We start from the raw sequence: 27,969 nt of genomic DNA, 5'->3' as shown, positions 1-27,969 counted from the left end.
CCAAGATTTATTTTTTTCCTTTTGGTATTGGTACAAACTTCGTTCCATCAGTGTTTAAGTTTTTGTGTTAAGTACAGAATATAAATACCTGTTCAATTTTACTCCAATATAAGAGTAAAAATAAATTGTAAATTTCATATGAGTATACACTCATATGAATATACAATTGGCTGAAATATACAATCGATTTAAAAAATTTTAAATCAGCTGTCACATTGCCATTGAAATTTAAAATCTGACTGAGTGTATATGGCTCAGTCATATGTGTGGACATGTGTTTTTGTAAAGGGCGGCTCCTAGAACGTCTGTTCAACTCTACCTCGTATCTCTGTGAAGAACAGTATCACTACAAATGGACCAAATATGAAAATATTATGTGTGTGTTCTGTTGTTCTGTTCTGGCCTCTTGGCTACCCAGAAGCATCAATCACCTGGACAGATGATTCTGGGTACTCGTCCACACCACGGGAAGGTGGGCCAGTCTCAGTAAAACGCGTACCGTCTCAAAAGAGACTCGGACTCACCTGATGTTGTCAAAAGGTGGGCCAGGTTCTTCTGGGGGTCCCATTCCAGAGGAAGAGAGAAATAAAAAATAAAAATAAATAAATAAATAAAAAAATCCCCTGGTGTAATTAAAAAGGGAAAAAAGAAAAAAAAAAGAAAGAGAGAGAGAAGCTACACTATTGGAGAGTGGGAGGGAGAAATGAGAAAAAAAAGTACGCTAGTGCAGAGCGCGAAAAGAAAATGAGAAAAAAAAAATAATAAATAAAATAAATTTAAAATAAAATTAAAAAAAATAATAATAAATAAATAAAATGATTAATAATATAAAAACATATAGACAATTAAAAATTTTATATTAATAAAATAAAATTTTTAAGCTGCTGTCTGGGGATTCGCATTCGTAGCCTGCGTTATTCTGTAGGAGCGTGAATACTTGCGTCAAGAAGTTCTGGAAGGCAGCCAGGTTCTGTGGTGTTTGCAACAGAATGTGCAGTTGATTTCAAGTGAGAGGGATGGTATTTGCTATGTCTTTGCCTCAGGTCCTCGTAGAGAGCGCACTCGAAGAGAAAGTGGAACCAATTCTTCTTGGCCCCGCAGTAGCAAACGTCTATGGGTATTAGGCATAGTTGGAAGAGTTTCTTGTTCAATGAGCCATGCCCAGTGATTAGGAATGATGTCTCAAGAGTTAGAGAGAGCCACTTCTGTGCTGACTTAGAGGAGGGGAAAGTCACATCCAGCAGGAATCCCCTTGTAACTGCTCCCTTGGTGGAAGTGTCACATTTTGTCTGCCAGATGTTTATCATCTCATTATAACAGCATGTTTTCTCTGCCTTAGGGTCAGTGTCCAGGTTTAGCTCAATGTCCAAGATCTTGGTCGGAATTTTCTTGTTTATTCTAAAGGTCATGTCACGGAAGGTTATATACAGGTCCAGTGGAAGGGTCTCAGCTAAGACCTGGATAGCAGCAGTGGATACTGTCCTGCATACCATATGGGTAGCCAGAAGCATTGTCCGTTGTATAGAGCCTAATTTGCCTATCATGTTTACCAATCTAGCTCGGTGGAACCAAGCACCTGCAGCATACGACACGATCGGAAGGAAGACGGCTTTATAGAACAGCTGAAGCGACCGCTTGGACAGGTCCCATTCGTTTCTGGTTATTCTGATGATTGAGCCTGAAAATTTTTTCGCCTTGGAGCTGAGATGGATGAGGTGGTGGTGAAAGCTTAATTTATGATCCAGAACCACCCCGAGCACAGTGGTCTGTGTGAGAATAGGAAGTTGTATCCAGAGACTTGCAGAGGCCGCCTGAGGTCCAGCTTATTTTTAAAGAGAATCATTTTAGTCTTGCTTAGATTTATCCGTAGTTTATTTAGTGCAGCTCAGGAAGAGAGGTCGTCAAGGACCCGATTAGCATTGTCTTCTATGGCTTTGCGAGAGCGGCCGGACACCACTAGCGTGAGATCGTCCGCAAAAGCAACAATATTGTTATTGGCAAAGGAGCGGGAAAGCCAATCTGTAGGATCATGTTCCACACGAGGTCACAGGACTGAGCCCTGAGGGCACCCCCAGGTGATTGGCCTGGAGACATGATGGTATTTTGACTTTAGAATTACTGTTATATCTGAAAAGTAGCTTTGGAAAAGTTTATAGAGATGGCTGGAACAGGAGGCTGTCCGGAGGCCTGCCACAGCACTGCCTCAGCAGACAGTGTCAAACGCCCTTGAGGTCAATGAAGATGGCAAGTTCAAATTTTGCTTCAGAGTTTTCTATGTGCAGAACTAGATCGAAGAGAGCCTCCTCACAGGATCGTCCTGGAATGAATCCATACTGGGAGAGGGAGAGGAGATTCTGGGCTCAGTCAGATGAGTAAAAGCGGTAACATGAGCATTTCTAAAACGGGTACAATCACATTGTATCCGTTTTAGAAATGTTCAACACAATTATGTTGAACGGATAAAATGGTGTAGCATTGCTCGCACATAGGAGGGTCATCAGCCCTCAGCAAAAAGGAGTGTGTCAGATGACAGTATCCTATGCGGAGCCGAGCAAGAACAACTTCCTCTTTGCGATCCCTGCGTAGACTCGACTGCAAATGACGGATCACAGGCTTAATCCGACATAGTTTGTTTGTAACCAGGCAATGCCACGAATCTTGCCACTGAGAAAGTAAGTTACTACGGATTACTTGCCAGTTGTCTGTATAGGGGACTAACAGAACAAGATTATTCATCAGGGCTACCGATTTGGCTGCAGTGTCAGCCAAATCGTTTCCTCTAATCCCGATGTGACTGGGGATCCAGCAGAAGCAGATATTGAATCCACCTGCATAGAGGATTTATATTATCTGCTGAATTCGGGACAGGGTTGGATGATTAGTGTGTGACACCGCTGATAAAGCCTGTAGTGCATTCATTGAATTGGCATATGTATAATACACTGTTGGTATCGATAATTTCTTCTGTGATCTAGCGCTAACGGTTGGTATCGGTAATTTCTTCTGTGATCTAGCGCTAATGCTGCTTTGATATAGTATTAGCTGGAAAAGCAGTAGCAGATCCCGCGTACGATTCTGACTTCGAGCAGTCTGTGTAAAGTGGCAAGAAGTCAGACGGTTCTGCACAGTGTTGTGAATAGAGCTGAAGGTAGACAGAAGATAGAGTATTAGACTTCGTTGCATTCTTGAGCGAGAAGTCACATGCTGGGATTTGAGCATGCCAGGGTGGAAGGGGGCTGCTTTGGTGATCGATCAACCTTGTCTAACGAGTTGTCAAGCTTATTGAGTAGCACTTGAACACGAATGCCGAATGGGCGATCAACTTGTGTTATAAAGATTTTCCCACCGTGGCTCAAATCCGATGTCACGTGGGGTGATCTGGCAGGAATTTCAACTTGAAGGCATATCGTAGAGACAACTGCATTCATCGAAGCGACAAGGATGGTTCATTTGCTTCGAATATAGACTTCGTACAGGTGATGTTCTGAATGCACCCGTCGCAACACGAATGGCCTGATGGTGGATGGAAATCCAGCCAACGAAGTGCGCTATTTCTGGCTGATGCTTATACCTGAGGCCCATAAACTAATTCTGAGTGTACTAGTGCACGGTATAGACGGAGTAGCTGAACATTCTATTTTGCTCTTCAACCTCTTGGGGTGCATCTTCGCACCCTCTTGGGGTGCATTTGTCTGCACCCCAAGAGGCAGAAAAAACGAGAGAGTGTAGAATGTTAAGCCCTCTCGTGCACTTTGTGCATAGCTGACAAATGTGTTGGACGAATGTCAGCTTTTTGTCAAATGTGAGTCCTAAGAATTTCGCCTATACTACTACTGGAATGGTGACCTGTTCAAGTCGTAGTTCAGGCTCGGGGTGGAGGTTACGTTTGCGACAAAAAATGGACGCAAAAGGTCTTCTCCGTTGAGAACCTGAAACCACTCGCCGTGGCCCAGGAGTTAAGACGGTCAATGGCTTGTTGCAGTTGTCTCAATAACCCTGATATTGAATGATTGAGAAAATATGCTGACATCATCGACGTAGAGTGCACTGTTTATAGTTGGAGGAAGTCGGAGGAAATAGAGTTTACTTAATGGCAAAAAGCGTGACACTTAAGACAGATCCTTGCGGTACCCCCCTCCTCTTGGCAAAAGGGCCAGGAAAGGGAGGATCTCACATGAACTTGGAAATGACGACAGGATAAAAAATTTCAATAAAGATAGGAAGGTGACCTCTTTGACCAAGGTTATAAAGGTCTTTTAAAATATCAAATCTCCCAGTTGTGTCGTATACTTTTTCCATGTCAAAGAGATGGACACCAGGTGTTCTCGTTAAAGAAAAGATCTCGGATAGATGTTTTCAGTCTAAATAAGTGGTCCAATGTGAACCTGTTTCTTCGGAAGCTGCACTGAAAGGGGGAGAAAAGGTCATTCGACTCTAAGTGCCATAAGAGACGAGCGTTGACCATTCTCTCTAATATTTTGCATGGACAGCTAGTCACAGAAATAGGACGATAGTTTTTCTGAGATTTAGGATCCTTTCTTGGCTTCGCAAAAGCAGGAATAGTTGCCTAGCGCCAAGTATCAGGAAATTGCTTTTCAAAAAAGATCCTGTTGTACAGGGAGAGAAGAAGGTCCATGGATTTTGATGAACGGTGTTTGATCATTTCATAATGGATGTCGTCTGGTCCAACGGCGGTAGCCTTTGTATCGGCAAGTGCTGTTTTCAGCTCGTTGGTAGTAATGGCCCATTATATGGGTGGAAACCCTTTGATGTAAAATTAAGGGCCTGTTTGATATATTTTTATATTTATGGACCAGAAACTCTGAAGAGTAGGATGATGTTGTTCAGATGTTAGGAAACGTTTCCCCAAGAGCATTTGCTATTGCAGTAGAATCTGCAATAGTGCATCTATTATATTCCAAGACAGATGGGGGATGTGCAGTGTATGCACCCTTCATTTTTCCGTTTTTCTCCCAGACTACCTTAAGGTTGGTCGTCTGGGTAATGTGAAATGGATCCACGATTCCTTTTGATTCTGATGGCGGATGTATCATGCTTTGGTGCGTGCACGTTTGAAAGCTAGAAGGTTGGCCATGGTAGGCAGGGCCGGATTTAAACTTGCTGTACCCCTACACTATAACATGTATGAGGTCCTCCTCTCTTACAGTGCAACTGTGACAATATTAAAAAAGAATTTTTAAGGTGGAGCGAGGCCTCTTGCAATGTGAGGTCCTAAGCTGTAGCTTGTTTAGCTTATATGTAAATCCGGCCCTGACGGTAGGATATCTTCCGAATATCCCCCAGGCTTTGTTTTGAGTCTTTTTTGGTGCGGTGCATTGTGAATTCCACCATGGTTTGTGAAAAGGTGGAAACCGTGTTGATGTTTTCGGAATGGCAATCGCAGCTGCTTGGACGATATTTTCTATGATGTACGTGACTGCATCATTGATGAGCTTCTGACTGACTGCAATGATGTCACACTCTGCTAGATGTTGCAAGGCATTCCAGTCAGCCTGATCAATCTTCCACCTTGGTAACCTGAATGGAAGACACTGTCTCCTGCTGTGTAAGCAGGTTATCACAGGTAAGTGATCACTTCCTTATGGGTTCTCCTCCACTTCCCAAGTGAGTGAAGGGAGTAGAGAAGGGAAGCAGATATCAATGGCAGAAAACAATCGGGTAGGCATATGCAAGAAGGTATTTGTTCCCATATTTAGAAGGGAGAGGTCATTGTCAATTAGCATATTCTCGATGACTTGTCCCCTTCTATTGTTGCTAGCATTACCCCATAGGGTGTTATGTCCATTAAAATCCCCGAGAAGTAAGAAAGGGGAGGCAAGTGCGTTACAAGATCATCAAGGTCTTCCTGGAAGATGTCGGTCCCAGGTGGCAAATATATAGAGTAGATGGTTAACAAAATCCCACTGTAAGTCGAATTGCAACAGCCTCTATGCTGGTTGTAAGTAGCAAAGACTGAACTGTGGTCTGCTTGCCTACAAGGACAGCTCCTCCATGAGCAGGACCATCTGCAATTCTGTCCTTACGAAAAATTGTGATGTCACGCATAGTGAAGTCATCATTTGCCTTTATGTACGTCTCCTGCAAGCAAAAACAGACCAGCTCGTGCTTTTGCAGGAGCATGGTGTCATCAGTATTTCGCTGGAATTCACGACAATTCCAATGTAGGAATTTAGCCATTATTTTGGCTTGGTGGGTACATCAGGCGGCTTCTGAGGTGCTGAGGGCTTACTTTTGTCAGTCTTAGAGTTATCTTTTCTGGGGAAGTATGGACACTGTCCCGCGTCCATTTCCTCCTCTGATTACGGCAGACCTCCAAGAGTTCTTTTAGGTGGAGTTCAATTTCCTTATGTTGCTAAAACTAAGTATTTGGGATTAATCATAGACGACAAACTTTCCTTTTTACCACATGTTTCACACCTAAATGTAAAAGTAAGACACTTTACAGGCTCCATTGCTAGGATTTCTCGTAAGGAGTGGGGATTGAATAAGAGGGTGTTGTCATTGTATTATAAGACTATTTTTCTCCAGATAGTGGCATATGCGGCTGTTGTTTGGTTTTCTGTGGTAACTAAAACTAGGATTCGATCGAAACTTTTATCGCTTCAGCGCTCTATGTTATTAACTTTATTGAAAGTACCTAGAACAGCGTCTACAAACGCCCTACAGGTAATTGCTGGTATCATGCCATTGGATTTATTTATTGTCTATAGAGGGTTTTTGTACAAATTGAAAAAGGGTACAACAATAACGTTTTTGGATATTACAATCGATTTGGAGAATAATATTAAAGAAGAAAAACAACGAATATGGAACAAATTAATGGATTTATGGTAGACCAGATGTGAAAGTGGTGATGTTGGAGCTGTGACGAGGAAATATATTCCCCAGGTGAACTATGCATTGGCAAAAACCCTGGCATCTTGGTTTACACCTTCTATGTACACTTCTTATTTGTTAACAGGACACGGCTCACTTAGGGCCAAATTATATGAGAGAGGGTTGGAGACAGATCCTTTCTGTACATGTGGCGAGCAGGAGACTTGGATGCATGTAATTTTTTTATGTTGGGAGTATGAAGACCAAAGGCGGATTTTGATGGCGCATATTTCTGACTTATCATTTGATACAGTACATTTGCTTATTGCAAATCGTGACTGTTTTAATTTATTTCAGGAGTTTTCAGCTGCTGTTTTTGCAAGAAGAACTGTTCTCAGAGCCTTTCTTGAGAGGCAAACCTAGTGACTTAATTGTCTTCATGGAGTTTCATTATTTGTTTCTACATCTGGCTAGCAGCTGGGGTGCTGGACCTGATTCATGGTGTTGGGTCTGGTGCTCTGGTTAGTTGTCTTTAGTGCTGCGATCATGAATGCTCCATTCTGGATTCTAGGGGGGGGGGTGCTTGATCTCATTCATTGCGTCGGGTCTGGTCGTCTAAAGGTTCTGTTATCCATGGCGTTAAGTTGGAGATTTGCTGGATAGTACCGTTGTTGGTTTTGGAGGTTCCAGTGCATGTGAAACAACAACTGAGGAAATATTCAGTTGAACTGTGATTTTTGAAGTTTATAGTTGTGCCATCCAGAATATTGAATATTATTGTTGTTTTATTATATGTGTTTTTTTTTCTTTTTTTTTTTTCCTGCTAACTCCCTGGTATGGGCAACCCGGGGCGCGGGATTGCTGGCACTCACTGGTATTGCACTACCTCCAGTGGGTGCGGGATTTCAAGTGCGAATTGCGCTACAGTAAAATCAGACTCAGGTAATTTAACATACTTTTTAAGGACTGCTTTGTAAAGACTATATATTCCCAAGTTCTCAAGGTAGATTTGGGCTTATGCCTGGGAGCTACCCTGAATAAGAACACACTTGCACACACACACACACACACACACACACACACACGAGAGTTTAATGTTTGTCAGAGCATATAATTATATGTAAATATATCTTATATATAAATCATGTATATACTTTTATGTACATAATGTTGAGACTATATTGTGTGTAATTAATAAATGAATGAATGAAAAAAATCCTCCTCAGGAAAGCGTTCCAAGAATGTTTCTTCGTGTACTTCCTTCTCCTCGATATCCATTTTTTCTTGAGAACTAGGATGTACGTCAGGTTTCTTATTCTTTTCTCCAGCATTTTTTTTTCTTACTAGTGGAACATTAGGAGGTACAGATATAGGAGTGGCAGCTGATTGGTCCTTTTGTGCGAGTTTTATTGAACTCATCAGGTAGCGTGCAATGGGAGTGAATGACTCCTTTAGTGGTATGGTCATTTCAGTCTGAGTTCCGATGGAACATCTCCCTGCTACCTTCTTAGCGTCGGTTGGTTTATTTGTATTTAGAGGTTTCACTGTTTTCCTTGCCTCTTGATAAGATATGTTCAGCTCTGCCTTAAGTCGTTGAATTTTTTTTCTTGTTCCCATCTCTGGCATGCCCTTGAGTAGGCCGGGTGTTCTTCCGTCAGTTAATGCAGGTTGGTTTGCGCTGAATTTGATGTTGTTTCGTGGTTCTTTGCACACACTGAACACATGCAAGGGCTCAACGACAAGTCATCTTTTATGGACAAGTGAGTGTCCATATTTCTGGCACTTTAAGCACCGTAAAGGATTTGGGACATACGGACGCACTGGAAAGTTAATATAGCCAGCTTTGATTTCAGGAGGAAAAGTTGGTGAATTAAACGTCAAGATAATATTTCTGGTTGGAACAAGTTTCCCGTCCCTACGCATGAATATACGTTTAACAGCTGTCACTCCTTGGGGTTTTAACTCAGAACAGATTTCCTCTTCAGTCACATCCATCAGATCCTATTCTTCAATAACACCCCTGAATGAGTTGAGTGTCTTGTGGTGGGGTGCTAGTGACAGACGTTCCCCCGATAGATGTAGCACGGAGGAGCTCTACTGAGTGTATGTCACTTCTGGTTTCTACAAGTATGTCGCCCGAACGAAGCCGTTTGACAGACTTAGGAGAGCCTGCCAACCCTTCTAAACCCTCCTGGACAAAGAAGAGGGACATTTTTTCTATAGGCTTTTCACTAGTTGAGTGAATTATCAGGGATCGAGGTGTTGGGCCTAATAAATCTCCTTTTTTCAGTCTTTTTTTTTCAGAAGTGCCATTCCCTTGGTCTATGGTCAAATTTTCAGTTAGGGACCGGGTTGTGGCATCCCCCCCACAAAAAAATAAAATTATTATATTATGGCCACCCGTAATTTCTTACATATACTCGTTACATATTATGTCTGTAAATAGCGTGTATGCTCTGGTCGATTTGCCTGTTTTTGCTGGACGAAAAAACTCCAGTTTTTTTGGTGGGGGGAGGGAGGAAACCTAGCTATCTACGCCTGCCACAGACTAATTCAGCCTGTGAAAAAACTCATTAAAGTTTCTCGTGTCATCGATGAGATTCGAACCCGGGCCGGATTGGGCCCTAGAAGAAATTAGTTTATCAGAATTCATAAAGTTTTTTGAAGTGGTTCAGTGCCCGGGCTCCACACCCACCATGGAACCCAAAGGGACGCCCACTACGTAGCATGCAATAAATGTGTTCGGGAGTGGAACGCTAGGGCTACCCAGATACTATACTTGCACCGCCGCCACCCTGAATGCTCTCTCTCGGACCATGAGGGTAGGGGCATGGCATTGACACGGTTGACTTTCGTAGGCAAGCCTACTAGCCGATTGATCCTAGCCAGGCCTACCAGGGCCACCCGTCTTGTCGAAGCAGGGGCCAAAGTGGTGTATTGAAGCTGGGCCCCCTCAACTGTTACCGTCCTCCCCACACCGGGTAGAAAAGGCCCGGGTTCAAATCCCGTCGATGACGCGAGGAACTTTAATGGGCTTTTTTCACTCCGTGGTTGTTAGTTGGTCTCAGGCGTAGATAGAAAGTTATTTTCCACAGAAACTGGGGTTTTTCGTCCAGTAAACAGACGAATCGACCATAGAACACACGCAATTAACAGATATAAGACAGCACGGCAGATGAATTTAATTATTCGGGTGGCCGAAATATAATAGTTTGGTTTTTTTTTTTTTTTTTTTTTGGGCTCTCTCAACTACCAAGATCACCTTTTCCGAATTTCCACGGGTTGCAGTGCACGGAAAACACGCCGGATTCCATTGATGTTAGACTGGAACCTAGACTGTGGGCGTTGGATCCCGGAGAACCAGCATCATTGGGAGGTTCTGCCACCACATACCCAGGTGCACATGTCGAGGAGTAGTTTTTGGATTCTGCGTATAATTCGGAAATGATCGCTATTGTGTGGATCGTTTAAATTTGCCCATTGTATACTGGGACACAATATGATGCAACTGTATAAATATTTTGAACAGTGTTTAGTAATAACCCCAGGGGCTCACATCTGGTGAGTACGGGCTTGGCAAACCCACGGTCCTGAGCTGGATATCATCATTCTTCTCTTTCTTGGTGATTCCTTTCTACTTCTGACTCTCTCTCTCTCTCTCTCTCTCTCTCTCTCTCTCTCTCTCTCTCTCTCTCTCTCTCTCTCAGGGTAACCCAGGGCCATGAGCTGGACATCATCATTTCTCTATTAACTCGGGATTTTTTTTTTTTTTTTTGGTTGGTGCAGCATAAGCCTCAGGCTTCCTTGCACCATATGGCTAATAATAGTAATAACAGTAATAATGCTAGATTTAGTTGGTCTAGTATCGTCTCTACTCAGTGTCCTCTCTTTTCCATGTGGGCAGATCCCATAGTGGATAATGCACATTGAGATCACCAAGGAGCCAAAAATTTGCTAATATTTGTTTTATAAGGTCATCTAGTTCTTTAAACGTGCAAATATTGTTAGGTGGAATGTAACGTGATATGAGTGAAGAATATTTCTATCTTTTCTGCAAGAAAAGATACAAAAAAACTCCAGTTTTTTTTCTTTAGGCAATGAACCACTGAATTATGACCACGTATCTAATACATTGTAGGTCCTCCTTTTGCCCTCAGTACAGCAGCTATCCGACGTGCCATTAATTCAACAAGATGTCAGAAGTGTTCAGGAGGTATGACCAACCAAGCTGTGTGTAATGCGGTCAGCAATGCAAATATGGAGGTCATTGGTGTATCCATATGCCTAATATGCCTTTCTATAGTGTCTCACAAGTACTCTATGGGAGTGATATCGTAGGAGTTCGGAGGCCAATCGATAGGCTGGAATTTAGAACTGTGTTCCTCAAACCATTCCTGCACAACAAGTGCCCAATGGCTTGGTGCATTGTCATCTTGGAAGACACCATCGCCATTCGGAAAAAAGTGTAACAAAGCGGGGTGTACACAGTCGGCAAGCAGTTGACGATAGCGGAGACCACTGATATGTTGTTCCACATACACTAGGGGTCCAGGTACCTGCCAGTGAAACATGCCCCACACCATACAACCGCCTCTACCGGCCTGCACCTTTGATACCATGTATGATGGATCAAGAGCCTCATGTTGTTGACATCAAATCCGTACACGACCATCCACGTTGTGGAGTATATAACGTGACTCATCAGACCAGCACACCTTCCAGTCTTCTAACATCCAACTTGCATCCTCTTTGCACCAGACAAGTCTTTTACGCCGATGAACCTTGGTTAGGAGAGGTACACTTTAATTACGGCGGCCCTCGAACACTCCACCAATTCAGCCGTTTGGGAAATCGAGGCACCAGCTCGGCAAGCTCCCACAATCTGTCCTTTATCAAAGACCAAAATATGTTATTAGTTAAGAAACACATAAAAACCAAGGAAGTGAAGCCAGTCGACATCGCTGGACAGTGCAGTGTGGAGTCAGTTTGGTGTGACATAAACATTGGGAGATCAAAATTGAGAGTAGGAGTGCTATAGGCCTAATGACTCTGATGAGTATAATAAGGAACTGTACAGGGAAATAGAGTGGGCCAGTAAATCAGAGTGTCTTATAATGGGAGATTTTAATTTCCCAGATATTGACTGGAATTTGGGGGCTGGTTACTCACACACTAGCAGGACTTTTGTGGATTTATTGGATGATTGTTTTCTACATCAGCATGTTCGGGAGGCAACTAGAGGGAGTAATACTCTTGATTTGATTATCAGCAGTGATTCTTCATGTATTAAGAATCTGCAGATAAATGAACCACTAGGTGGCAGTGATCACAGTGTGCTGAAGTGGGATTTACTCAAAGAGGTAACTACCATTAGGGGTAAAGGGAAGGGTTATTGCTTCCGTAAAGGCGACTACGATGGACTGAGACAGTATTTAAATTCTATACAGTGGGACCAACTGATGATGTTACCAACAGCAAATTCAAAATGGGAAGCATTCAAAGAACTTATCTTGGAAGCTACTAGGCTTTACATACCAACTAAGAAATATTGTTCAAGGTTTAGGCCAAAATGGATGTCAGATGAACTAATGAGGCATATGGCAGAGAAGAAAAATGCATGGGATACATACAAATTAACACATGACACAGAAGCCTATGATAGATACAAGCTGATATGCAACCAAATTACAAAGGAGGTTAGGCAGGTGAAGGCAGATTACGAGAAATCCTTGGCAAGGGATGCAAAGAAAAACAGCAAAGAGTTCTTTACTTATGTAAACTCTAGAAGGAAGGGGATGAATCAGATTGGTCCACTTGATATTGATGGGTCAAGTGTTGATGATCCTGCTCAGGTAGCTAACAAACTAAATGAATATTTTGCATCGACATTCACACATGAGGAGTTATTCAGCGAGGGGAATGCCAGAGGTGTATTCAACTCTAGCAGTAAGCTACAGAATCTTGAAATAACTGGGAATAAAGTGGAGGAGAAACTGTTGAAGATAAACACAAGAAAGGCACCCGGGGTGGATGGGATCTATCCAGTTATATTAAAGGAGGCAGCAAAGGAAGTAAGCAAACCTTTAGCCATAATTATGAGAGCTTCCTTGGACTCAGGGGAGGTACCAATAGACTGGAAATGTGCAAATGTGACCCCAATTCACAAAGGAGGATCAAAGGCTGACACAAGTAATTATAGACCTGTGAGCTTAACTTCTGTTCCAGGAAAATTAATGGAGGCACTGGTTAAAGAAGCACTGCAGGATCATTTAGACAAGACTTCAGTTATAGCTCAGACACAGCATGGTTTTGTTAAGGGGAAGTCTTGCCTGACCAACTTGATTGGATACTATGATGCAGTCACAAAAGAACTGGATGCAGGGAATAACTTTGATATTATATACTTGGATCTTAGAAAGGCTTTTGATACTGTTGCACATGGAAGACTGCTACACAAATTGGAGCAGTGTGACATTGGAGGCAAATTGCTGCTATGGATAAAGGGGTGGTTGAGGGGGAGAAGACAGAGAGTGGTAATCAATGGACACTGCTCATCGTGGACTGATGTTATTAGTGGAGTCCCTCAGGGCTCAGTGTTGGGTCCATTATTGTTTTCTGTATTTATAAATGATATTGATGATGGTATATCGGGCTTAATGTCCAAGTTTGCAGACGATACAAAGGTTGGCAGGGTTGTCAAGGACACTACTGACACTATGCTGCTGCAACAGGATCTGGAAAGGTTGAGCAGATGGGCTGAGAGGTGGCAAATGAAGTTTAACATTGATAAATGTAAAGTACTACACATGGGAAACAGCAACCCCAGAGCAACGTATCAACTCTGTGGTACTACACTGACAGTGGTAGAGAATGAAAGGGACTTGGGGGTGGTTGTGCAGGCAGATATGAAGTTCTCTGAGCAGTGCAGACGGGCTGCAAGAGTAGCTCATGGAGTATTGTCAATGATATGCAGGAATTTTTCCAGCAGGGATAAGGAGGTGATTATTCCATTGTATAAGGCGATGGTCAGGCCACACCTAGAGTACTGTATACAGGTCTGGAGACCTCATTTCAAGAAGGATGTAGAGCTGCTGGAACGAGTACAGAGAAGGGCAACAAGATTAGTGAATGGAACAAAGGGGTGCTCTTACGAAGAAAGGCTTAAGTTTTGCAAATTACAGTGTCTGGAGACTAGGCATCAGCGAGGTGATCTGATAGAGGTGTATAAAGCCTTGAATGGTTTAAGCATGCTCAATGCTGATGGGATTCTTCCTCTAGCTCAGAGAAATCACCTGAGAGGGCATAAATTCAAATTGAGGAAAGACAGATGTAGGATAGACGTGTGGAAATTTGCCTTTAGCCAGCGGGTGGTTGGTTGGTGGAACAGACTTCCATCCCTTGTGGTGGAGGTTGATAGCCTAAATAAGTTTAAGGCTCAGCTGGACAGGTATTTTGAACGAACAGAGGGGTGAAGTGGAAGTGGTTTTTTTTTTTTTTTTTTTTTTTTTTTGGCTGATGCTGCATAAGCTTGCTTTCTTGCATCAAATGCCTCTACTAATGCTAATGCTAAGTTTTCATGTTACAATGCTAATCCTTCTTTTTACTCATCTCGCTCGGAATTTCACTACCTATGAACCACTGACACCTTATCTATGCTACGTAGGTCGACTAACTTCGCATTCTCGTACCTTACGTGGTCAACGGGTTGCATTCAGTTTTCGCAGGGGTGGTCATAATTCAGTGATCACTGAGTGTATAATATGCTGATTTTTTTGGTTTGAAGAAGGAAGGTGAGTCTATCTGTTTCTTGTGAGTGGTTTGCTTTTGACGATCATATTTCGTTTTATCTTTTTTAGGAAAAATGGGTCCCCCGTTAGAGTTGAGTTGTCGTTGTAGATCAACGGTTTGACTAGGTGAAAATCCAGTCTCTATGTCATCTTCTGTATGAAGATCAAATACTGTTTCATCTTGTGTAGTTATACCTTCAAAATCCATGCTGTTTGCATTTGTCTGTGGCAATTCAATGTCATGTTGCCTTTGTCTTTTATTTGGTACTTTTTGACTTGGTATAATTTTAGGCGGAACACTGATAGGGGTATTATTTATTTCATCAACTAAAACATATTTGGTTGATCTGTCGATAGTATAGATCGTGCCCAAGGCGGAATCGATACTTCAGTTTGGGTTGAAACAGTTTGGTAGTTTTGTATAGTGGAAGAGCAGGTGCGTTTTGGGGCTGTTGACTTTATTTGTTTTCTTGCTTCTTGATATCCTCGATCTTATACTTTTGTATTCTTTTTTTCATTTTCCAGAGGTTTCATGATTTTGAATATGCTGGATGATCGCTCTTGCAATTTGAACATTCTGAAGCCTTTGTATTACGCTCTGTGAATGATTTTTTGACCACCAGTTAAAGACAAGTAATATCACCTCTGCATATTCTCTGAGTGTAACCAAATTTTTGGCACTTGAAACATCTTAAACGGTTTGGAATGTATGATACAGCAGTGTAGGTAGCCTGCTTTCACTGAGGCTGTAGCAGGGTTTTAGGAGCATCAGCGACTAAGGCCATATTGCTCCCTGTATACTGTCTGTAAATTGCGTGTGTTCTGTGGTCGACTTTTTCCGGAAGGAAAAACCATGGTACCCTCTCCTAAGACCGACTAACTCAGCAACTTTTTGAAAAAGTCCAATAAAAATTCCTTAAACCCCCTCCTTTCACTGTGTGGAAAAGACTGGAATTCAAGTCTTTAACGGGCTTTTTTCACTCCGTGGCTGAGTTAGTCGGTCTCAGGAGTAGATAGCAAGGTTTCCCCCCCCAGAAACAGGGGGATTTACAGCCAGCAAAACAGGCAAATCGACCAGAGAACACATGCAATTTACAGACATAATACATGTACGGTATATATATATGTGTAAGAAATTATGGGTGGCCCTAATTATAATAATTTGAATTTTGATCTTGCCAACTCCTTCGAGCGTGTGGTCGTCTTTTTCCTTCGGGAAAAAAGAACAGAAATATAAACAAAAGGAGTATAAACAGAAATTTTTTTTTTAAATGAAATTCAACTGAACCCTGATCTGGTTGTTAATAGAACGAAACGTTGTGAGAACTTAATCGCAGACATCAAGAAGTACTTTACAGAAAATCTGTCATCAGATTTATGTATCAGAGGTCCATTTATTGAAGTTATTCTGCCAGAACAGTTAACAACAAACAAGAAAGATGAACTGATAGAGTTTCCATGTGATGGAAGTCTCCAATAAATGTTAAAGAAGATGGATTTGACAGAGTTTTGTTGAGGAGACAAAAGGGATATCCGCTCATTTCCAATAAAGCTGTAAAATTTCTTTGGTATTTATCACAACTTATCTTTGTGAATGTGGATTTTCTTCAATGATTAACGCAAAGAATAAATACAGGAACAGATTGAGTATTGGGCCTGATTGAAGATGGAAAACAACAAAATTGTTCCATTCATAGGTAATCAAGCACACCCTTCACACTGAAGATCCAACTTGTTTGTAATGTGTTTTTACATACAGCTTTATAATGCTCATATTTTACTTTCCATCAACTGCGAATTATCATTTTTTTTTATGTGTTAGAAATGACGCCATTTCCGTTTCATAACAAAGAAAATAGGAGTCTGGAAAGCCAATCGTGCAAAGGATCATGGGAAGTGATATTGGATGTGCTCAGACCTGGCATAAATCAGCCGGTTGGGGAAAAACCTTTATGATTCGGGGCATACTATTTAGGTGGCCTTGAGCTAATCATTGCCACCCGTGGCAGAAACCTTTTGGTAACCAGAGATGGATATCTTGAGGGCAATGGTCTTGGATGCGCTCAGAGTTGGCATAAACCAGCTCTGAACACATCCAAGATCATTGCATTACATCTTACCAGTTGAAGCCATGTAATGTAGGCGTTACAGTGCCCGTCTGTATTACTAAAGCGGTTGTATATTTCCACCAAGAGGCGAATCATAAATGTTTTTCCGCAACCAGCTGGGCTGGTCAAGAATATTTGAATTGGTTCGCGATTGGGAGATAACAGATTCCAAATTACATGTATGAGCAGAATCTTTTGCTTGTCATTGACCATTCGAATTAAGTTGTAGAAGTCTTCGTTGGTCATCAAGTTTTAATGTTTCTTTGCAATTGAGCTGAGTCGTTTGAGGGTTGCCAGCTTTAGATTCTCATTCATCTCGCTGTTTGGGTGATTGTAAAAATTTCGAAAGGGGTTTCTTCTCGCAGCCCCGTTACAAAGCTATGCAGGTCACTACTGCAAGCTTCATCAGGGTCACCGTTATCGTTGTCTTGACACATCATCTTACATATTTCAATCGTTTTGTGAATGTCCAAGTTCATTTCATATAATTTACGATCTAGTATATTTCATATAATTTACGATCTCTTCATTGTCGTCGTATACAATGTCGTGGCAGCAAAGCAAAGGGCTCAAGCTAGTGGGCGTGCTGTGGTTCTGGAGAGAACTGGGGGGGGGGCAGTTGTCCTCCGAATCACGACCTTATGAGATATACAACTTGAATGACGTTTTCAGAGCTATCAGGAATGGGAAATGATATTGCCAACGGGGTGTCTTTCTGTGCTCGATGTAAAGAGTGAAAGGATATTAGGCGCCAACTCAGCATTGTTATGGACCTTTACGACAGCTTGAAGAACAGGGTGAATGCCCTCAAAGGAATAAAATAGGGGGCCAATCCAGCTCTCAGCTGCTCACATCAACGCCAGAGTTTGCACTGGATCATCAGGCAACACGGTGGCAACCACTAACGCAGAATGCGCTGGTCCCACAGGAGCTTGTTGTTGTCTGTGACTATATTTTCAGGGAAACGGGAAATATATTGTCCAAAAAAGGTTAGATGGAATAGGATCAGAGTGTGTCTGCCAAGGACAAAAGTTGATGACGTTGTAGAGCAGATATCATCTATTAACGGCAAAAAAGGTGATATTGCTGTACACGTTGGCACTTATGACATTAAGAGGAGTAGGAGATCTGTAGACTTACTTAACAGGTACAGGGCAGTGTTGAAAAAAAGTCGCAATTTAGAGTTAAATTTGAAAATGTCAGCAATTCTGCCCAGACACAAGAGGAGGGAGTACATTATGAGAGCCATGACAATCAGTTTGGTCCTGAAGAGATCGTGCAAGGATCATGGGGTAGAATTTTTCTCAACGTGTACTGTGCTTGTTAACACGAGAGGCTGCTTCTACAGAGATGGGATACACTTAAATACAAAGAGCGCAAGAATATTTGCTGATGCTATCGAGGCAGTGTTAAGTGGTTTTATAGCTTGGGAGGATACACAGACTAATTAACAATAGCAGCAGGCAGAGATGAAAGTAAGTCTTGCCACCTAATTTCCTGAGACTTCAGTGGCCAGGACCTAAAAAAAAAAAACGGCTATAGTAGTAGAGGTCAGCCAAAAGGAGTACTGGTTATGCGATTTCATGTTATTAAGTTTTTGGGTGTAGGGCTCAAGCAATTTAGAGATGATTCGGACGCTAGTTGTAAGTTAGAGAGGGAGGAGACTGAAGGCTGGGGAGAAAAGACAGCGATAAGGGGTCCATAGGGAAGATGACCCCCAAAACAGTGGATCAGGCCCATTCCCACCAGGGGGAAAAGAGGAGCGGTGAGGGGGGGAAATACCAGGGGTAAACTCCCCCGCCCCTCCCGGGGAGTGGAGGCAAAGGACCACGCAAGAGAGCGTGGCAAGGAAAGGCTAAATGGCAGCAGCTGAGCTGTGCTGGTGGAGTGTCATACCTGGGACGAAGGTCCCATCCTGTCTACTTTTTCAGAGTCTGATATGTCAGTTCTTGTGGTCACACTTGGGACTGTAAATCATGTGTCCCGTCTGATGTATACTGGTCACTACGAGTTCAGAGCTTTCAGGTCTGGTCTTTACATGTGCGATTATCACTGAACCGTGTCACTCACTAGTACGAGTCTCTCCTGGGATTCTGTTCCCGTCTGGTAAGTCAAAGTTAGAGATGTACGTTCACTGCAAGTCTGACTTGGGAGCGATTTCAGGAGTCCCGTCCATTTAGTCGCTAATTAACAATAGCAGCAGGCAGAGATGAAAGTAAGTCTTGCCACCTAATTTGTTGTTAGTTAGTGGGTCAGCAGAGCTGCATAATATCAGAGTTAGTGAAGAGTCTAAATCAGGAAGGTCCAAAACAGTGTTAAGTCATTCATAGGACAGAGGTCCCGTCCAAATATTTATGGTAGCCTGGTAGTCAGGTTGACCGTCCTGCTTGAATTTGGCAAGACGAGTTAGTCAGGTGTATGTTCTCGTTCCAGTGGTAGGGATATTCTTCTTGTGAAGAGCTCCTGGCAGTATTGCGAGAAGGCTTTGTACTCTCTGTCGCTGTCTAACAAGTAATGCTCCTGGTGTTTTGGATTGAAGTTAATTCTGGTAATCAGAATGCAGCGAAGGTCACCATCATATAAAGGGCAATCATACATTAGGTGACTCCAACTCTCCAGCTCTCTGCAGTGGCAGAGGGGATCATCAATAATTCCAAGACTTGAGAGCTTGGCTCTGATGGATCCGTGACCTGTTAGCATGAAAGTTGAGTGCAGGCCAGAGGAGAACAATGAAGGAGACTTGGGATATACCTTGTTGATATGTGGAATAAATTTCCTAGTGATGTCTCCTTTAGTGGAGTTAGCCCATCTATCTTGCCAGGTCTGCTGTAAATGGAGGTTAAGGCGCTTCTTTTCAGCCTTCAAGTTGTTAGTTAGTGGGATCAATGGTGTAAGGTGTGTTAGTGTCTAACGGCTCCTGGATTTCTCCCAACTCTACGGGTGTACTGTGTTGTTCCCTTTGTTCTTCCGGTCTATTAGCCGTCACCGTGCCACGGGGAGGCTGATCGGGTGTACTACTGATGTTAGAGTACTCTGGCAGGTCCTGCCACCTACTTTCCTGGGATTTCAGTGCCTAGGACCAGATTTGAGAATAAGATGATCGCTGTTTCTTGAGCAACGGTTGTAATTTTAAGAGCGGAGGGTTGTTCTCTGATAATTTGTTCTAGGGCCTAATAGGTCGGGCAATAATTTTGACGCACCGGGACATGAAAACTTGTGGGACATGAAAAAAGAAAAAAAAAAAAAACGTTGTGTAAGGGGGGGGAAAAAGACTGGAGGGTAGGAAACAGAAGAAAGGATATATATACTCACATTATATATATATATATAGAGAGAGAGAGAGAGAGAGAGACTAGTTTTTGCTACATTTAAAACAACACACTGAAAAATCAAAATTTGAGAAATCCCTTGTGATTTTGCCTAATGGAGTATATCTCGATAATACAGTTAACTTTCATAATAATGGCACCTTCGGGGATCCAAGGTCCGGTTAATTCGATTTTTGCTTTATTTAGAAAGTTTTATTTTTAATATATTTAATGCAAATATGATGAGGCTAAATAAGAAATAGAAAGAATAAGAATGTAAATTTATTAACTCCACATAAAAAACGAACAGGCTGACGATCCAATGTTATATTCTGCCATTAATAAACTCTTAAATTCAAATTGAGGAAAGACAGTTGTAGGATCGACGTGTGGAAATTTGTCTTTAGTCAGCGGGTGGTTAATTGCTGGAACAAACTTCCATCTGTCATTGTGGAAGTTGATAGCTTAAATAAATTTAAACTGGCCAAACTTTTAAACAAATACAGTAATCACGTGACTTGCCGTTTATTTTTCCCGTGTTGCAAGACATCTGCGCTGCATCCAATCCCAATGTGCCGTTAGCTCGAATGTTCCGTTATTTGGGGTGCCGTTATTTCGACAGTCTACTGTATTAGTTTTGCTTAATCCGATGTTATCTATGCAATAACTTGATATCACGCTTTCAGTATTAAAGAAAAAGTCCAAATTAAAAAAAGTGCATAGAGAAGGAAAACGGTTTCTTTGAATACACAATAAGTTTAGAAAAAATTGAATTCCTGTCAGTGCAAAACAAAACGAAAAAACCTTACACAGAAATAAATTCTAATTGAGGAGTACAAAAATAACTTTTAATAAAGAAATTATATACAGTAATTCATATCAGTTCTGAGAAATGACAGAACCGGCAACTGCTTCTTATCCTTAGATAACGAGCCGGCGTTATCTAAGGATAAGATGCAAAAAACTAAATCCACCTTTTGGAGAAACATTTTATACCATTAAGATTTTTAATCTTCTGTTTAGGTGTCTAAATCATTAATCTCATTCCGCTATAAATGTCTGCATTGAAGGCTGCAACATTCTATGCGAAACATAAACAATCATGTTGTGCTTTATGATGAAATGTTTCTTCCAAAATGTGCACTTACTCTTTCTACATGCTCATCCTTAGAATTTTCATAGTATTCACAGATATTGTGCAAATTAGTATACCACTTTCAGAAACGAACAGTCATTTAGTGTCTTCAGTTTGAGGAGTTGCTATAGAAGCGTAACCCAGTGGTAACTTCAGTCCAGCTACTGGTCCTACTGCACTAAGCCATGTGACCAAATAGTTTGACCTAAACAAAAGTAAATGTGTGTTAATTTGTGGATAGTATCAACAACATTTCTGTTATTATTATTATTATTATTATTAGAGAGAGGAGAATAACACTATGAAAAGTACCTCACTGTTTTTTGGAGGTTGTCTCATTATGGCAGTCAGTTTTTGATTAATCTTGCTTAGGAAAAATTGGGCGTCCAATGTCCAATTCACTGGACGCCCATTTCCTACAGTTTCTTACAAACTCTTTCATATGCTATGTTGATGGCATTATCCACTTGCTGAGATTATACACATGAGGGAGCATAAATTCAAATTGAGGAAGGATGGATGCAGGTTAGACATGCGGATCTGCGTTTAGCCAGCAGGTGGTTGATTGTTGGAACAAGCTTCCATTTGTTGTTGTTGTGGAAGTGGATGGAGTGAATAAATTCAAGGGAGAACTGTTTTTTTTTTTATTTCTTGCATCATTTGCCATTACTACTACTACATGACAACAAATTATAATTAAATAAGAAATATTTTTTTCCTGCTTTGAAGAGATATGTTTTTATTCTTATAACCTCTTGGTATCATTTAAAGATTTACTGCACTTTTGAAGAATTCTCTTTTTTGATCTTTTGTGGACAATGAAACACTCTTGGAATTAAACTAAGAAAAGAATTTCCTTCTTTTGAAGGCTTTTCCAATAAATCTGACACTTTTCCGAATGGACTTCAATGTTGTTGAGTTCTGTTTTTGTTTAAATGGACTTCATCAGAAATAATTTTGCGACAGGAACTTTGAAGAGGATATCATTTGTATCGGATTAGACAACATATAAGACTCATTTTTGAAGTCATCCTAGGTTGTCAATGTTTGTTGTTTGTTATTTGGTTTTTAGGAGCATTAGCAACTATGGTCATATTGCTCCGGGGATATGCGGTGGTCATTCCCTGACCTTTCCGCATTCTCCGTATTTGGTGGTCACGGGCTCGAACCCCGGTCTAATCAAGAAGCGTGTGCTACGCACTGCTGCTTCTGCCCACCTGGCTACGAAGGCGCCCTATGTTGTCAAATCCAGTATTAAAAGCCCAGACAGAAAGGATTCTTCTTAATCAAGAAGATTCCTTTCTGTCTAGACTTTTAATACTACGTTGTCAAACCTACGATGACTGTGAAGACGCTCTTTTCACATAGGAACACACTTGGCTGGGTTTGTCCAATTACACTCATCCATTAACAGGCTTCAACAGTATCGATTTTTGATAATTTTCAGATGGTCTCCAACAGAAAATTTAGAGGTTGTACCAGGATGATTCGATTTTAGTTTTAATAGCTAATGGGCAATAAATCATGAAGTGCCAAGTTCAAATATAAAATACATTACAAAAATAGTGTTAACTAAAATTAGGTTACCTTGTCAAAAGAAAGAAGTATACAAACAAGTGTGTATAGGACAGTTACTAAAAAACAACTAATTAGAGAGTTGACATGGGTTGTGTTCTGTGCTCTAAACTTCTAAAACTTTATGAGAATTAATACGATTTTAACGATATAATCAGTAACTCAATTAGTAATATCGAAATATCAAACACAGATATTCTAGCGTAATTTGACGTCGTATCATTATACACTAACGTAGATGAGGATTACACATTTTCTAAACTAAAAGAGTGAATTATACGCGATGTTAACTTGAAACAACGTACAACACACTCCACAGAAAAATATGCATTGGATCAGAACCACTTTCAGTAGGTGAATGATATTGTAAATTTACACACAAAACACAAAGACCCCAATGGTCAAGTCAAATAACATAACAAAGTTAGAGATTAATAGCAAAGAAAATTTGATCTCGCAGTGGCGACGGGCATCACCACCCGTACCAGGAGTTACCGTCCTCACCACGAGGAAGAAGGGCGCCCTACCCAGCATTACCTCTTCTAATAAAGACATGCTTTATGAAATCGGCAAACAAAAACACTTAAGAATTACACAACTTCACCAATGTAGACTGAGAGAGAACGAGCGTTACTCCTCCAACCTCGCTCGGATGTCCTGATAAAGTGGACATGACAACACAATATACGAAGAGATATGGACTTCCAATGGGCCTAGGTATCTTTCAGAAATCCATTTAGCTTCAGCAGAAGACCACATCCTTAGTCCGCTTCTTCTTACAGTTAAATTTTTTATTCGTTACAGACAAACCATAGATACTCTCATTTCAAAATCCAATATCCACCAAGATTAAAATGAACTTGAACTTGAAAAAAAAACAAAAAAACATAGTATAAATTTTTTAATCTTAAAAATTTTTAAAGATAACAATCAACTAAAAACTTATGTTTGCAGGAAAGAGACACGCACACTGTGAAATTGTTGCATTTTTATTCACATCGCTATACAATGTTAAAAGATTTGTTTTATACACACAAACCTTCAATGGAATAAAATACTGTCATTAACAGAATGACTTACAACCACAGAACTTAAGCAATGCCGCAAACTGTTCATGAAACTCATTGAGACACTCATATGGCAATGATGCCCATTGATTCCGTTAAGCTCCTGTGGTGGTGCAGATGGTTGGATCCTAGCGATATCGTTCCCAAGAGCATCCACATCGTTCTCAGTGCGACAGATGTCGGCAGATGGAGGTGGAAAAGCCATATGGATAACAATGTTCATCTCCATAAAGTGGTCAAGTAGTGTCAAAATGTCATTGGGCATTTTGCCTACCAACAACAGGGAAAATGCCCCTGTTGAAGGTAAGTGAATTCTGGTGATTACATACACTCCGGAAGCAAAGTAATCTGGAACTTCTGAACGGAGGAGATAACCGGAGTTTCACTGAAAACTGAACTTGGCATAGTGTACAGAAGGGAGGATCCTCATTAGTTAATAGACGACAGTGCGCAAGATGTAAGGCCAACTCGCATATAGAAAGCAATATTTCTTGGCTGCGTTGTGTTTCTGATACTCTATTTCCGTATTTGTGGGTTACGTTTTATTTCATTCAATTTGTTGGTTTGGTTTCTCCATGACTGGGCTCATTCATCTTTACTTGTTCTTCTAATAATTGGCCCTGGACTAATAAGTCAGAGTTCTCGTAGGCAGCACAGTTGTTGATGTAATCACCGTATTCCCCACGCCAGAAAACAGCAAATTGACCACAGAACATACGCAATTTCGGGCTGCATACTTAAGAAGAAGTGTTTTCCTGCGGGGCAAAGAGGGGGGGCTCATGAGCTTCAATATTTAAACTATGGGTAGGAGATGTCCTGAAAGCACCAAGGGCAATCCGCAATGTACTATGCTGTATAGGTTCCAGTCAGCGTAGTGTACTTTTTCGGGCAGAATCATAGATTGGAGCACCAAAATCCAAACGGAATCTGATCAATGTTCTATATAGGAGCAGCAAAGATGTACAGCCTGCGCCCCAAGACAGGGCAGATAAAGCTTTTAGTATGTTCAGCTTTTTGAGGTAAGTAGTACGCACAAATTTAATGTGTTCAAAGAAATTTAACTTCCTGTCAAGGATTAACCCCAAGAATCTGACGTTGTTAGTCACTGGAATGGTACATTTGACATCCGAAGTTCTGGATCTGTATGTAATTTACGTTGATTGCAAAAGTGAATTCCAACGGTTTTCTGCCATGACAGACGATAGCCATTGCACACTGCCCACCTTTGGACTTTATTCGGGGATATCTGCAATTGCCGCTCAAGGGATCTCAAGTTCTGAGAATTGCAAGAAATAGAGAGATTGTCAGCGTAAAGGTAGGTCTGAACAGTATTTGGAAGTTCTTTTGTGATGGAATCGATTCTAAGGGCAAAGAGGGTTGCACTCAGTACAGACCCCTGTGGTACTCCTTCTTCCTGTAAAAATGTCATAACAAGCGAATTGTGGTATCGAACTTGGAACGAACGATTCTGGAGGAAATTCCTGATGAATATAGGCAGGTTGCCTCGTAGACCAAGAGCATGGAGGTCACTGAGAATGCCATGACGTCAGGTAGTGTCAAATGCCTTCTCTACGTCTATGGAGACCATAACAAGATGTTCATTTTTTACACTGGAATTACGAATTGCAGACTCAGCTTTGTTCATGAGATCTAAGGAGGATCTGTTCTGGCGAAATCCATGCTAATTAATACTCAGAAGATATTGCGTTTCTATGATACAAAGAAGTCGATTATGGATTATCTTTTCAAGTAATTTACCGAGGCAACTGGTGAGGGAAATTGGTCTGTAACTATACGGACTGGCAGGATCTTTTCCAGGTTTCAAAAAGGCCAGAACTGTGGCATGGTGCCAAGAGGTGGGGTAAAGGTTTTCAAGAAAGATTTGGTAATGGAAGACCACAGCAGTATTTTTAAATTTTTTTCTTCAAGATGTTGTAACATGATATAATATATTCCGTCTGGCTCAGAGGCACTGTTGCACGTTGTTTTGATAGCATGTAGTAATTCAGAATATTGAAGTGGCTGATTATATGGAAAGAGAACGGAGGTTTGAAAGTTGATAGATCGCTGTTCAAATATGGTCTTAATTTTCTGTAAATCCAGAGAGTAATTTGATGCCACTGAAACTTGGGCAAAGGTCGTGCCCAAGGCATTTGCAATGTCCTCAGGAGCAGAGAGCTCTTGTCCATTCCACGAAAGAATTGGGAGAGGGATGGTTGGACATTTGCCGGAAATCTGCCTAATTTTCTTCCATGTTAACCTGGAATTTGTGTTTTTGTTTACGATAGAGGCGAACCGAATCCAGGAATTCTTCTTGGCTTGTCTTTGTGTGAGACGTGCTTTTGCTCTTAGCTTGTTATAGTTAATAAGATTAATTGTGGTTGGAGATCTACGAAAAGAATTCCATGCTTTATTTTTTTAACTTCTTTGTTTTTGTGCATTCTTCATTCTATCAATAGTTATAATGCTGTCGGGAAGGGGGATTCGACAGTGGAAATTGAGCATTTAGCTGCAAATAATAGGTGTGACGTGATATAATCGGTGGCTTCATCTATCGGCTGTGTTCGTATAAATTTCTCGTCCAAACTGATAGCTGATTGAAATTTGACCCAGTTGGCTTGAGAGAATTTCCGTTTCCTACAGGGTTGTGATAATGGTGGTTGGGTAGTGAGCAGCTCACTATTGGAAAATGGTCACTTCCCATAGGATCAGCCAGAGCGGATCATTCCATGATTGGAAACAGAATCGGGGAGCAAATTGATAGATTGATTGCAGAAGTTTGTCCAGTTGGTAACTGTATGTGAGTAATTCCGCCAGAATTAAGAACAGTAAGGTTTTGCTTATCCAGAAAGGTTTCAATTAGTCGGCCATGTCTATCTAATTTAGTCGATCCCTATAAGGGGTGGTGGCCATTGAAATCCGTCATGAGACAAACAGGAGAAGGTAACTGCATTAGAAGATTTCCAAGATCTCGGTAAGAGAAAGTACGACTTGGTGGGAGATAGATTGATACTAGTATGAACGCAATCTGCGCTATCAAACGTACGGCAACAACTTCAATTTCAGTTTTCAAAACAATTTGTTTGGTCGGGATCTTTGTACTGACCAAAATGGCCATGCCCCCACGGGCCGCATTTGAAGTAGAACTATTCTATCTATAAATCTTGTCGATAGACAGATAGAATAGTTCTTTACGTTGGTAGAAATTTGAGTCGTTAGGTAGGTTTCTTGTAGACAGAAACCAACTGGAGAGTAGCGGTTAATTAAGACTTGAATATCATTAAGATTGCTACGATATCCTCTACAATTCCATTGTAGAATGTAAGGCATTACTAGCGTTTAGTAGAAGAAGCTGTATCTGACCGTTTCTTTAATGTAGCTGGCTTTTGGTGTTCAGGCTTTGGTTTGTCTTTTTTTGAGAAGAATGGCAGACCAGTGTCCATATATTCTTCCACATATATTTCTAGGATTGGGTCGTCTTGTTTGGATGAGTCAATTATATCCATAGATGTTTCTTGGATATTCTTTTTTGAATTTGAGCTTCGATTAATCGATGTAGAAGCAATCATTGGAGGAGGAGATTTATGGTGGACGAATGGTACTGTGAGTGCAGTATTACTTGCCTGGTTCAACTGTTTAGAGATATTGGGCTGTTGCTTGGAGAAAACAAACCGAGCTCAGTCAGAGACTGAAGAGTTTGAAGGGACTATAACATCAGTTTGGGTGGCCACTGATTAATATTTTTGAGCAAAACTGGAGTATGTACGTTTAGTAATACTTGGAGAAATAAATTTCCTTGCTTCTTGAAAGCTTACTTTATTTTCAATTTTATATTTTACAATTTTCTTTTCAGTTTTATATTTGTCGCATGTCCTAGAATAAGCAGAATGGTTGCATTTACAGTTAGGGCAGGTCATTTCTGTTGCCGAACAATCACTTTGGGTGTGGTCAGGGGACCCACATTTAGGACAAACTTGGTTGCCTCTGCACGCCGTTTGCGAGTGGCCATACTTTTGGCACTTAAAACATCTCAATGGATTGGGAATGTATGGTCTAATGCAGCAAAGTAGATAGCCTGCTTTTATCGACGATGGTAGATTTGGCGTGTTAAAGGTTAGAACAATATTCCTTGTAGGTGTGAGTATATTTTCT

The 27,969-nt window shown here is 41.2% G+C and overlaps 1 protein-coding gene across 1 annotated transcript in view; it reads right to left on the bottom strand.

Annotated features, from left to right (window-relative positions):
* Positions 1-21,073: 21,073 nt before the first annotated feature.
* The window catches only part of Atg10 (Autophagy-related 10), a 786,886-nt gene continuing 779,990 nt past the window's right edge, over positions 21,074-27,969 (bottom strand). The window contains exon 6 of the mRNA XM_090386680.1: positions 21,074-21,380. Coding sequence (XP_090242806.1) covers positions 21,272-21,380 — 109 coding nt within the window. The 3' untranslated portion in view covers positions 21,074-21,271. The remainder of the gene's footprint in view (positions 21,381-27,969) is intronic.

Source organism: Mastigoproctus giganteus, chromosome 12 (assembly GCF_048544385.1).
Source record: "Mastigoproctus giganteus isolate SK-2022 chromosome 12, ASM4854438v1, whole genome shotgun sequence".
NCBI classification, from domain to species: Eukaryota; Metazoa; Arthropoda; class Arachnida; order Uropygi; family Thelyphonidae; genus Mastigoproctus; species Mastigoproctus giganteus.
Note: the sequence above shows the minus strand (reverse complement) of the source record. Positions and strands in the feature narration are given on the sequence as shown.